General features: G+C 40.0%; 1 protein-coding gene across 9 annotated transcripts in view; it reads left to right on the top strand.

The window, feature by feature from the left end:
* The window catches only part of ANKS1B (ankyrin repeat and sterile alpha motif domain containing 1B), a 746,271-nt gene that overhangs the window by 274,005 nt on the left and 458,015 nt on the right, over positions 1-14,251 (top strand). For 5 of the 9 annotated variants that reach the window (XM_050934354.1, XM_050934328.1, XM_050934346.1 and 2 more), the window contains exons 10-11: positions 4,169-4,334; positions 5,532-5,576. In XM_050934354.1, coding sequence (XP_050790311.1) covers positions 4,169-4,334; positions 5,532-5,576 — 211 coding nt within the window. The remainder of the gene's footprint in view (positions 1-4,168; positions 4,335-5,531; positions 5,577-14,251) is intronic. The other 4 variants (XM_050934390.1, XM_050934374.1, XM_050934381.1 and 1 more) reach the window with 1 other exon arrangement.

The raw sequence follows: 14,251 nt of genomic DNA, 5'->3' as shown, positions 1-14,251 counted from the left end.
TCCAAACAGTGCCAACAACTTTTAGAACAGTGTTGGTGCCTATGGGCCCCCCGTTAGCTTGTGCTGCAATCCACTCTAGGCAGATTTGTCATCACCATATGCCCTGCACCCTGTATTATTCCAGCAGCAGATGCCATGTACAAGGGCTAAATTGAGCTCTGCTATTGTATTTGGTTGCCATGGAAAATAAATTTGTGCTGTCTGTCATAGTAGAATACAGTCTTAAGCACAGAGAAGCAAATCCTTCCCCAGAAGTCATGGGAAAGAAATCCTTTCCTTTGCGATGGAGTAGCAGCATTTGACAACCCTCTGTGAAGGATCAGTGGCCACTGGATCTGCAATGCATCTGAACCATCCACACTAACCCCCTCCTCCTCCTTCAAGTTACCTTGTGAGACAACTTGCAGGGAACCTCTGTGGAACAGAGTGCCAGGGGATGCACACCCTTGGAATGGGCTCTCAAAGTCTCCACCTTCCAGGAAAGTGGAACCATATGGGCTCAGCTGTCTCTGAGGACTGTACATCCCTGTGTGAGAGGGGAGACAGAGTACAAGCTTTATCGGAAAGTCAGGACAACTGTTGTTGTTTCTAAATTCAGAAGAAACCATGTTGTTTGCATCCCTACACTAATTTGAAAGATTTCTTCTCTTCTGTCCATTCATTAATTTCATATACACAAAACAAAACAACAATAATCCATTAGGATGGGAGTTAGCATAGGTAGAAGAGGTATTCTGATTGAAAGAAAGGAAACACTTTACTAGTACATTGCTATCATTTCCATAAGAATGACCATACTGGGTCAGACCAAAGGTCCATCTAGCCCAGTGTCCTGTCTTCCCACAGCAGCCAATGCCAGGTGCCCCAGAAGGAATTAACAGAACAGTTACCAAGTGATCCATTACCTGGCACCCACTCTCAGTCTCTGACAAACAGAGGCTAGGGACACCATCCCTGCCCATCTTGGCTAATAGCCATTGATGTACCTATCCTCCATATATTTATCCTGTTCTTTTTTTTAACCCTTTTATAGTCCTGACCTTCACAACATCCTCTGGCAAAGAGTTCCACAGGTTGATTGTGCATTGTGTGAAGAAATACTTCCTTTTGTTTGTTTGAAACCTACTGCCTATTTTCATTTGGTGACCCTTAGTTCTTGTGTTATGAGAAGGCATAAATAACTCTTCCTTATTTACTTTCTCCACACCAGTCATGATTTTATAGACCTCAATCATATCCCCATTTAGTCATCTCTTTTCTAAGCTGAAAAGTTCCAGTCTTATTAATCTCTCCTCATACAGAAGCCGTTCCATACCCCTAATCATTTTTGTTGCCCTTTTCTGTACCTTTTCCAATTCCAATATACCTTTTTTTTGAGATGAGATGACCACATCTGCACACAGTATTCAAGATGTGGGCGTACCATGGAATTATATCGAGGCAATATGATATTTTCTGTCTTCTTATCTATCCCTTTCCTAATGATTCCCAAGATTCTGTTCGCTTTTTTGAGTGGATGTTTTCAGAGAACTATCCACAATAACTCCAAGGTCTCTCTTGTGAACAGCTACTGTACACCAAATCATTTTATATGTAATGTTGGGATTATGTTTTCCAATGTTTTCTAAGATTCCTTTGTAACACTTCGCAGTCCCTTGTGCAAAATGCAGGATTTTGCAGGGTCCTATGTGAGCTATATCTAAGGCACCAATCCTGCAAAGACGTGTCTATGTGCTATATTTTTCTCACTGTGAATAATCCCATTGTCCTCAACTGGATATTTTCCCATATTTAAAGCTAAGAACATGTGTAAATCTTTGCAGGCTTAGTATCAAAAGCACTATTTTGTATGTTCTTCATTTGGGGAATGAGACCATTTTGAGTTTAAAAAAATCATACTTGACAATTCAGGAGGCCCAAATGCAAAACTTGCCCAATTCTTTATTTATACAGTGCCTTAAAGTGCATTAGGCACTATACAGAAATATAAACAAAGATACTATCTCACAGAGCCTACACTCTGAATAGACAAACATACCGACAGGATGGAAGGGTAAAAGATGTAACAGTTTTTTTTCTCCCCATTCATTGTTTCCTTTTCTAAATTTTATTTTGAGCCCTATTTGCTTTTGTTTCTCAATGGAAATGATTAATTTTTAATTATTAATGCTAGCCTGTTTGTTCTCTTGCATATATTCTATATATTTTTCTCTGAAAAGCATTTCCTATATTTAGTTTATAGTTGTTTAATCCGCCATTTTCCGTGATGCTGCTTTTCTTCCAGCTTCTTCTTTTACTTCTCTTCCAATAATCATCTCCTCTTCCCTGAATCCCCTTCTCCTGTATAAACAACCAGTTCACTGAAATTTGGTTCTGCCAGTGTTAATATGTGGAATCATGAAGAGGCTATGAAAGTACTCATGCTGCTCTTGCCATGACACTGGTGCCGGAGTCTCTGCCTCCCAGTAGGTTCAGAATTATAATTTGCTTTTGAACTTCCATACATAGGCAGAACTGAGTAAAGTAAAAACTGCAGAAGGTTCTAGTAGTTTAAAGGGCCAATCGATGCACAAATCTTCCACAGCAGAAATGGTCTGGTTATCTACAGCCATCTGTTTGCCTTGAGCTGGATGAAATATTTTTTAGTCTATGGGGAAATTGATATGCCATGACCTCCTCTGGGTAGCACATTCTTACATTGTTTGCTGGGAAGTACTTTGCTTATGTGTGACTCTTATGAACATATGGTGTTTTCTGGCCTGTTGCATAGTTTCTTGTCATATCAGATTTATATGGTGTCTGATTTCTACATGCATCCATATGGGTGACACAGAATAGCCAAACACTGTGTTCCTGTGAGAGATTGTCTTTGAATACTTTATCATATTTTGCTGGATTGCAACCACGAAATTAGAGAAATTCCTGTACCAGACTGTTATTTTCACTCATGTTCGGAACCAGCCAAGCCCTACTTAATTTAGTGGTTTTGAACACTGAGACCAATCTCATGATTTGGCAGAGTGAACATGTCATATCTTCTATCTGTTTGCTTCTTTCCAGCATTAGCAAAGGTAGAGAGCTCATACTCCTAGAATTCATCACTAATATTTAAATATTAATTTAAGGCACAGTCTAACTCAGCTTGAAGTCCAATAAGAGTCATTTTATTGACTTCAGGGGGATTTGCATTGATCCTGTAGCCTATAGATATCAAGGGATTCCTCTTATTTCTTAGGAAATCACAACCAGTAAGTATCCACTTCTAATTGTTTCTATTCACAAAAGCACACACATAAAAGAATAACCAAAGAGAGCCCTAGTGCCCATAACGCTATCCATTCAGGATATTCAAAGAAAACTAACTTCTTCTGGGTTCTGCCATCGAACAATAGATCAAGTTATCCATGTGTTATATGTATAGTATGAACAAACTGACAAAATCCCTGAAAACAAAGAAATTCCATTTATTAACTCTATATAATTCTGTTTCTTTCACAAAACACACTTTTAAAATCTGATCAGGATGTATACCTGAATCAGAACTTAACAAAAAAGGTACAGTAAAAGCAACTGCAGTAGAGCGCTTGCCATATGTCAAATAGCCTAATTTTGGCAATTGATCTTTGATTATCGCCAGATAAGTATGCCCAGTGGTTGGTGATGGGATATTGAATGGGATGGGATCTGAGTTACTGCAGAGAATTCTTTTCTGAGTGCGGGCTGGTGAGTCTTGCCCACATGCTCAGGGTTTAGCTGATCGCCATATTTGGGGTCGGGAGGGAATTTTCCTCCAGGGCAGATTGGCAGAGGCCCTGGAGGTTTTTCGCCTTCCCCTGCAGCATGGGTCACTGGGAGTCGGACTAGATGATCACATTGGTCCCTTCTGACCCTGAAATCTATGAATCTATGAAGAGTTAAAGAAATCCATACACAATAATCACAAATTAAAAAAAAGTAATATTCAACGGTGAAATTTATTTAATTTATGATAGATTATAAGTAACCCCTTCTAGTCACTAAATTTAGGGTTTCAGTAGGAAGTCATTTATTTAAACTGTTGAATTTTAAGTTCTATTTTTGACGGAGTTATTGAACAATTTTCTTTTTTCCAGTTTTACTGCATCCAGAAAGACTATTTTTATCATGTAGTTGCATTTCTACTTTTCAGGAGTCTTACCGAAAGAAAAGGAGCTATACACTGGAAGTAGTACCTTCTGCGTCTCTTGATGCTCATTCTTCAGAAAATGAAAACAACCTTTGTGATTTCATGGACATAGCAGTTACGAAGAAACCTTGTTCGTTAGAAATAGCAAGAGTACCTTCCTCAAGGACAGGTAAATCACCACTATTCTCTTATCTTATGATTGGTACAGTCTGATGATATGTATAATATTTCACTTTTGACATAATATTTTTCACTACTATCTAAGGATCTCAGGGTGATTTATACCATTAATGAACTTCTGTGAGGGATGTAAATATTATCCACATTTTATAGAAGAAAAGCTGAGTCAAGGGTTAAATGACTTCCTAGATTCCCATGGAAGTCTATGGAAAAGCCAGGAATAGAAGCCAAATTTCTAGAGCAAATTTCCCAGCCATGTTCAGTGACCTTCTTACCATCCTATTTTTACCAAGTACTTAACACTAATCTGTAATAGAAACAACAAAATAAATTTAAAAGGTTCTGAATATATAACTACTTAACAATTAACAAAATAACCACCAGAGAATAAAATTAAATGAAGTACCTTTGAATTAATACATATGAATACAAAATAAAAGCCCAAGGCTCCCATTTCATATAGGTAAAGTGAATAAAAACAGAAAGAGACATGAAATGGCAGTCTAAAATATTTTTAATTTGACAAATTACTATGTGGATTACACAGTTCTGAACAGCAGTGAGTTATGTTTACAAGATGATAATTATACTGAGTCATATGAATAATATTATAAACAAGGACTCTGTTTACATTTTCCAAAATTACATACTTCTCCCTATTGCCCTTGTTTTGACTTTTTTCCTGTGTCACCACTTTGTACCCATTTATATCAGATTTGCAAGGTATAATCTTCTAACTACAAATAATTGGAATGAGAGCATGTTTTGACAAGTAAGAAACCACAACAGTATATGGAACTATCGGAAACAACACCATTGACTTTTTGGTAATCATAATGTTGTTCATGAATCATAGTTTTGAAAATATGTATGAATGTCAGATTATTAAGGGCTAGATCATGAGTTAATTATCTACTCTGAGCAAAGGTTAGCTCCTTCTTTTCCCTGCTGTTCCACTGTGGATAAATAAGGCAAGAGAGATTGGAGCAAGTGGACTGGATCTTAGCGCTCCCACCTCCTAGCTGGGTGCCCTAACCACTGAACTGTAGTCCCTCTCTCTCTCACTCACTCTTGTATTTATCCACTGTGGAACAGTCATCAAGGCTGAGAGAGAACGACTGTCATTCAGTGGGGACACAAGGTCCAGTCCCCATGCTCCAATCATTCTTTTGTTGTTTGTCCACAGCGGTACAGCTTCAGCAGGAGAGATGGAGGGTGCCCCACACCCCAGGTGAGTTCTCTAACCACTAGGCTAAAATTGCACACCTCTTCCTTCACCACTCTGTGTGGAGTGAGGCAGGTGTCTAACTTATTCCTATAAGAAACAACTTGGGTGCCTAAACCTCCAGGCTCTGGACTGCTGGCTCCCAATTGTGGATTGCTAAACAGAAATAGGCACCTCACTGCAATCCAGATGTAGGTGCCTAACTCCAAGAGAGGGGTGGGATTTAGCACACATCTTTGTTGTCACCATTCCCAGTGGCTTGGCACCTAGTGTGCTGGCTTTTGTGCATCTCGTTTTTAGTGCCTATCTCTCCCCCATTCATTGTATAGGGAGCCTAACTTGGCTTTGTGGAGCACAGTGTTCTTCCTGTGATTTTCTAGGTGCCTAAAACTTACACAGTGTGATGCTCAGCATTGCAAGATCTAAGTCCTTTCACAGATCCTACCCTCTGTTCTGTTCCTGACTCTGCAACAGGCTTGCTGAATAACCTCTATCTGACACACCTTTCCCACATCTGAAATTAAGATACTTACCTTTCTCACAGCAATGTTCTGAGGCATTCATTAATTTTTCCAAGGATAATTTTGCAACTTTGGATTGAGGGGAAGTTCTATAATAAACAAAGTTTTAAAAAAGAATTCTTTCAGGCATTTTTTTTGGTTAGGTAGACTACAAATTGGGAGTTGAATTGCCTTTCTTATAACGGATCAGAAAGGTTAATTTGACCCACCTACCTTGGCTATTTTCCTGAGTAAGACCTGGATTGCCTGTACTAGACACTTTTATTAGGCATTTTAATTTACTTATTGTCTATCTTTAAGAAGATCCATGTATGTGACATACTTAACCTTGTGAAATCATAAAATCATAATAGTTAATAAGTCAGACATTAATATTCTCCTTCTGATCTTAAGGCTGTAGTCAAGCTTTGTGAACTTTTATCAATATCCATTGAAAAGGTGTAAAAGTCTAATAAATCTCTAAGACACCTCAGGCACTGGATAATTGTGTTGCTAAAATAGTAACTACCAGGCACCTGCAGTGATGTAGAGTTTGCCCATTTTACATAAAAACCCATTAACTGGTGTCTAAAATACCAGTAAGAGATGTTAACTGCATTGTGTGAGAAAATGTAAATATGCTAAGTTCTGCTAGTGTGCTAAATGCTCTGTTAAACACTTTAAAAAGTCCACACTGTAAAATCTCAAGATTATTTAATGCAATAGCAACTTTTTATCCTGTGACAGTGGGCTTTGAGGATTTGTCAATTTATATTTCATAGCAATCGGACGTTGAGTTGGGTCATTTGATTTAAAGTAGGGGATTTAAAAAAAAAAGGTCACACCCAAACTCTGTGTTCTGCAGTAATGAAGATTGGTCCTGGTCTAGTCTCAAAAGGATTATGGTTTATAATTTTAGTTAGGGTGTGCTTTCTTTTTAAAACAAAATAGTTATATCAGGAAAAACCTAGTGTGTGTGTGTGTGTGTGTGTATACACACACACACACACACTAGTATACTCTATACTATATACACCTTCATACAAAATCTAGTTGCATCCACCCTAAGGTCAGTTGTACCATGTTAAATATATCAGAATAGTTAAAATGTTACAGGCTTTCTAGTATAAACAAGTCCTGGGTGTATGCAGCAGAGAGGTGCTATCTGACCTGGATTGCTGAGCATTTGAAAGACTACTATTTATCATTGTTAAAGCATTTTTGTATCCACATTAGTCTATCTCTTAGGACTCTCCCATACCATACTGCAGGTGATTGGAGAAAACTGGTTTTGAAGGTAGAGATGGCTGCCCTGGGTCATGGGACGGCTTGTTGAGTGATGGAGACATGCATCTCTCTCTGAACCCTACACCTGGGGCTGACTCTGAGAAAGAGATGTCAGATCAGCGACCTGCTGCTTAGATACATAAGATCTTTCATTTTTTCTTTGTAATTATTGCTGAGAATGTCATATCTAGTTTATGAGAAGTGTACATCTAGGTATGTTAAAAACAGTTTATTTTGATTTAGTTCACTGTTTCTGCTTTTAATAATTCTTGGTTTGGGTAAAATTACAGTTTGGGTAATTTCATGTAGTCCATCCTTGGAGAAAAGAGAACCTTATAACCTCCTAAGGAGAGGTGCTGAAGAGGGAAGAGTTTCTGGAAGTTACATCCTCCCTTTCAGTTTCAGTAGGAGACAAAGATTCTGCTTGCAGTGCATTGTGCTGCTGGTAGGCTGCAGAAATGAAACACAGGGAGAGAGGTTGAAGGATTAAGCAGGAAATGAAAGTTGGTGGTGGTATTGGTCACATACCCCAAAAATGTGTTTTGGGAAGAACTTTCTGTTCATTGGTCCTGATAGACCCACAAGAATGTTGGAAATTATATTTTAGAATTGTCTTTAGATGGCAATAACTTGCATGAAGAGCCGTTAATGAAACAAGGTAATGAGGTAACTACAACCAAGTACATTTTTCACTTATTTCTCATCTGTTCATAATCCACATTAGAGAGACTCCAACAAAAAAGCTTATGATCCATTGCTGTTAATGGACTATTAAAATATGTTAGGCCTGCTCACTACCACATCAATAGTTCTAGTTGACTCTAATATATGTAGATGATGTCTTCTTCACGCAGTTCCGTAAAAGTGAATCTGGGATGGGTTGAGAGCTAGCAGTGTATCTAGTCACCTGTCTGCTGTTTGTTCCTGTGCTCATTGCACAATACTGTGCTCACGTATCTCTGTTGTGATCTAGGAGATAGCTGCTTAGAGACCTGGATAAAAAGATAACCTAGCAGCATTAACTTTGTTATCCAAATTAAAATACTAAGCTCCTATATGGTTACCAGAATCATTAAATAAACAGTGCCCTGACAAATAGTGTCATATATTAGTCAGACTGCCAACTGTCCTAGTATCCTCAGGATCAAATCCTCACAGTATCTGTCTTGAATATTTGAGCTTTGTAATCCTCTGAATGGAGACTCAGATAGGAAATACACATTATTAAAATATTAAGAAACTGATATCTACACTAGGTGATGGAAAAAGTGAATCTGAAACAGGGGATGCAAAAAGCAATTCTCAGAATTCTCAGTGTTCATAAGGAAGGAATAGCACATTGCCAGAGATGCAAATTACCCCCACCCCATATAGTCTGTTTTAGAGAACCTATGGTAAAGTGGACACTCTTAATCACCCATGCCTGGCCATTATGAAACAGCGATCATTCAAAAGTGTCATGCACTAATCTGGTTAGTAGCTCACTCCTCTAAAATTTTCCAAAGAGATTAGCTACAATTACAGCACTAAAAAGCACTTTGATTTAGAAAGTTCAAGTGGAATAGTGATAGCAAGACATACAGAACTTGAGTAGATGAGCTGCTGTGTATTGCGACTCTCAACCATGGACCCTGGTTGACCTTCCCTCCAAGGTCAGAAAAGTCCACCATAGACATAAAAGCCAAGTTTGGCTATGATAGGTGAAAAAATGATAATCCCTGATCAAGCAGAGTAACTAACTAGTGTATCAACTGGTCCAAACCCACCTTGGAATGAAATTGCAAAAAAAAGTAATTTGACCTCCAGGTTTCTGAAGCAACTGATTCCTCCAGGAAACTTTTAGCCAATATATGCCAATACTCCACAGATGTTGCAGCACTGCTGAGAGTTTCTTGGCTGCTACCAATATCAACTCTGAAAACCTGTCCACCTGGAAATTGTATAAAGCATTAGCACTGCTATTACCATGCCACATTTTGATAAGAACAGTAGGTTTAACATGTCTAACTCAATTTACCACACCACAAGTTGTCACCAACCTTTTATTGGTCAACCAATTGCTTAATAATCGTGTGAACAATATCCTACTTCTCCATCCAGAATCATAGGCATTGACTTTTATTTTTCCCAGGGGGTGTTCCACCCCTGCTCTGCCCAAGACCCTGCCCCCACTCAACTCCTTCCCCCAAGGCCCCACCATTGCTCTGCCTCTTCCCGCCCCCACTCCTCCCCCTGCTTGCTGCTCTCCACCGTTCCTCAAACCCCTCCCACAGCTGCCAAACAGCTTTTTGGCGGTGCTGTTGATCAGCTGTGGGTGGTGAGCACCCACGTTTTTTTTTCCCTGGGTGCTCTAGCCATGCAGCATCCATAGTCAGTGTCTATGTCCAGAATAGTTTGTCTGTTGCACAGTTAATCCGCTTACATGACCACTACTATCAGAATTGGAACGAACTCCTCAGAACATATCAGTAACCACTTCATCCTCCCAAAACAACAAGAAAAATGATATAGCTCAGAATACTATGCACTTTGGAAGCACATGCCAAAACCTAGGCTTGTGTGCTGGTTCAGACTGAGAGTTTCCCATTTGTTCCAACTGCAGGGTCAAACAGTAGATCTTCCAATGTAAATAGTACCATTTCTCAGATTGCTCAGTGCCTAGCCATAAGCAGCAGCTTTTGAAAGTGGAACCCAGGCAAGACTGAGGGTACGTCTTCACTACCGGCCGTATCGGTGGGTAACAATCGATTTCTCGGGGATCAATATATCGCGTCTCATCTAGACGCGATATATCGATTCCCTGAACGAGCTCCTGTCGACTCTGGAACTCCACCAATGCGAACAGCAGTAGCAGAGTCGACGGGGGAGCCGCGGACATCGATCCCACACCGTGAGGACGGTAGGTAACTCGATCTAAGATACTTCGACTTCAGCTACGCTATTCACATAGCTGAAGTTGTGTATCTTAGATCAATTTCACCCCCTAGTGTAGACTAGCCCTGAGGTGGAGCGCGGGGGAAAGGAGTGTTCCAAAGAACTTGCCATTTCTGCTACATTCCTCCCCCACTCCATCCCCCGAAGGCACCTGCCTTCATATTGTTCAGTTGGTCTGCAGCCTTAGGGTCTGCAGAATAAGTGCTTCTGGATACCCCAATAGCCATGGCAGCAAAACACTCACTTTAATTTGTGACTGACCAGAAGGCCGCAGCCCATCCAGTGAACTGCCATGATGCACTATTACATGAACTATTTTTCTGGGAGTAGGTAGAGCTACCATATCTCCCATAACACTGTGAGCTTCTATGCTTGTACTTGCATGTGAACTGAAAGTGATGGTCTTAGTTAAAGGCCTAGCAAATGAATTTAATGACTACAGGGTGGCTGAGGGACAAAAACACACCATATCTATAGTAACACAAGGCATTACCCAGTCTGTCCATGTCTGTGGATACTGCAGATGCAAAGATATGGATGGGTCATCTGTGGCTCCAAGCCTAAATTCAGCATCACAGCACACCCAAAATCTTCTTTTCTCTTCTTTTTGTGTTTCCATTTGTATTCATTTCAAGCATAGTCTCTGTAGAAGTCAGGGAGATAATATCCATGCATTATTCCTCACCACTACCATATTTTAATTCTGATTCTCTTAAGCAGATGGAATCCAAGATGGTTTATGAGACCCACATATGCTTTTATCTGATCTTGATTAGCCCTTTGAGCAGTTTCTGAGCTCTGTAGAGAGTATTTTCATCTTAAAAAAGAATCTCACAATTTACTTGTCCTCAGAGGTTAATTTATAAAGAGCTATGCTCTGCATTCAGAGCTCCAAAATGCAAATCATCAGCAGAACACAGTGTAATAGATTCCATACTAAACTCCTCCTAACTGGGTGACAACAATGGCATACTTCATTTTTGATCATGCTCACTACCATAATGTAGAGTGCACATTTCCATATAAAAATATCCTAGATTAATGCCCCAAAATTTGTTTGCAAGGAGAACTTTTAAGAATTCACACTAAATGTTAGTGACGTTTGGTGGAGGTTGAGGATTTTCCCCAGGAAGTAGCATTGTTTCTAAGCACCTATTCTCCAATAATATAACAGGTTTTCTGACCTCAAAATGATGGCTCAAGAACCTTTATTGGTCGGATATTCCCTTGAGTATATAATTTTTCTCTTTTTAAGAATTTGATGACATTTGCTGAAATCATTTTTCTGTTGCTTCCTCTCATATTACCTTCTTTTATGTGTGGGAGGCAGAACATTCTAAGGTTGTAATTTCTCTTCACTAATCATCCATTTATTTTGAATCATATTTATTTTGAATCATATTTTTTCAATGCAAATACAGATTTTGTAGTGTAACCTCCTGCTTTATTTACAATAGTTTGTCCCTGGAATGAGTAGTATTGACCTTTTCTGTATACTTCTCAAGTTCTATAAAATCTCATATAAATGGTGGTGAGTAGTAGACAAGAACTGACTACAGATATACTTAATATTGTTCAAATACTGTGGAATCATAATGTAACTTTCACCTTGCTGTCTTCTCACATGCTGTTTGCTTAAATTAGTGGAGCATTAGAGGAATACTGGCAAACGCTAATTTTCTTTGTCTTCTTGCATTATTTTATTAATTTTAAATGGTAAGTATTCTTATTCTGCTTTATTCCTACAATACAGTTAAATGTCACTAACCATATTAACCAGCTTTTATTTGATCAGAATGAGCATCCTTGCTATTGGGCTTGCAATTTCATCTGCCAGTTCCTTTAATGTTCTTGGATGGAGATTATCCAGCCTCACCCTGATTTAGTGCCATTAAGATGTTTGAGTGTGACATCAGCTTCATGTGGTAATTTCTACTTCCATGTCCTTGTTCTCATTAGCCACCCTGCCACTACCCCTAAACTCTTCATAATCTTTATTAAAAACTGAGGCAAAGAATTTGCTTAGGTGCTGGGCGATGCCTAGATTATTTTTAATCTCCACCCCATCCTCAGTACTTAGTGGTCCCATTTCTTGTTTTCTTTTTATTTATATGGCTGTAGAACCTTTTACTATTGGTTTTAATTTACTTTGCAAGGTCCCAATCTGTCTGGTTTTTGGAAGTTCTCACTTTATCCCTACACTTTCTGACCTCCAGGAGGTAGCTTTCCTTGTTGATCCTTCCCTTTTTCCATTCCTTGTAAGCTTTCTGCTAAAACAGTTGGCAAAATATTGAGATCTCACTTGGTAACCCTTCCATTAAGTTACACAGGGAAAATGACAAAATTTCAGTTATTTGAGTAATGTCCCTGTGGGCACCCCACTTTAGGTGCATATATGCCCCTATGCCTTTGCTGAGAATTTTTGGTAGCAGTGTCCACTTCACCCACGCATGTGCCCTTCCCATCCTCATGCCCCATACTGAGACTATATAGGGCTGTACAGGTGAACCACCTTCAGTTCCTTCTCAACTACCTTCTGTTAGAGACTGAATTTAATGTGCCTCTTTATTACCTGTTCTGTTCATTTCCTCTGAAGCACCTGGCATTGGCCACTGTTGGAAGACAGGATACTGAGCTAGATGGCTCTTTGGTCTGACCCAGTATGGTCGTTCTTATATTATGTTCTTATATTCTCTTTGCTGTGTGCCTGTTCCTATTTTAGCTTTGATAGTTAGTTCTTAGTAGTAGTAGGTTTAATACCTTAGAGTTGTTGAAACATTTCTTCTCCCTTTCTTTTCTTTTTTCTTTTCTTAACAATATACATATATTTGGTTTTTCTTTTTCTCTTATTGAGGGGCTTGAAGAAGTTTTCTTCTGCTGCGGATGCTGGGATCCCTGGGGTTTAAGGTGCCTCTGATGTTGAGATGCAATTCCCATTAACGATGGGCATTCCCAGTGCATTCATTGTTTGGGGAACTCTCGTAGTCCCAGAAAGTGCAAGATCTGCACTTCTTTTAAGGATATACACTCTTAATGATGGAGCCCTTCTCTTAAGGGTACAGGCTCTTACTGATGGAGCAAGCCTTAAGACTGGCTTCTGATCCAGGTGCAGGGAACTCCCCTGACAGGGACCCTGCACCTCTGTCAATGCATGATCACTGAGAGCTTCTAAGGGGAAGATGGCATTGAAACCCCAGTCCCAAATACTCTCCATGAGTGAGATGCTGATAACCATACGAGCAGTACTAAGAGCTTCCCACTCAGAATCTAGGGAGGGGGGTAAGAGGAGGAACAGAGAGTTCCTCTCAAAGAAGATCGAGTCACAGGAGACCTCAGGTCCCAAGAGGAGTGCTAGTGAGGCTCTGAGCACTTTGGGTACCATCAGGGCCGGCTCTAGGCACCCGCAAAACAAGCAGGTGCTTGGGGCAGCACATTTGCAGGGAGTGGCATTTGATCATCCTTTTTTTTTTTTAACTCACTTCCTCCTCTCTCACAACCCTGCAGAAACAGAGCCATGGAGCAGCTGGGGATCCAGCATGGGAGCTAAGAACCCATGGGACACTGGGAGCTGTAGTTCCTTGCCTAGCTCCCTGCCTATAGAGCCAGACCTGGAGCAGGGAAAGAACTACCAGAAATCCCTTGGTAGCTATCAACAAGAAAGAGAGGGGTAGCGAGTGAGGTAGCTGAGCCATGCTGCAGCTTGTTGTGAGTAGAAAGGGGTGGCACTGTGAATGAGGAACAAGTGTGCCCAAGGAGTAGAAGGCTTTGGCCCAGATAGCCCCTTCAGAAAACTTCCCCAGACTGGATTAGGGATACTGGTGTGACCTCACTTTGCAGCCCCCAAAGAAGGAACTGGGGGGACTAAATGGACAGTGCACCTCTCTGTCTGAAGCCTAGCAAGGGAGGTACATGGATCCCACTAGAATTTAAAATGAAAAGTAAGGGAGGGGAGGCTCTGGA

Source organism: Gopherus flavomarginatus, chromosome 1 (assembly GCF_025201925.1).
Source record: "Gopherus flavomarginatus isolate rGopFla2 chromosome 1, rGopFla2.mat.asm, whole genome shotgun sequence".
Taxonomy (NCBI): Eukaryota; Metazoa; Chordata; order Testudines; family Testudinidae; genus Gopherus; species Gopherus flavomarginatus.
This window is presented reverse-complemented; position numbering and strand designations above follow the sequence as displayed.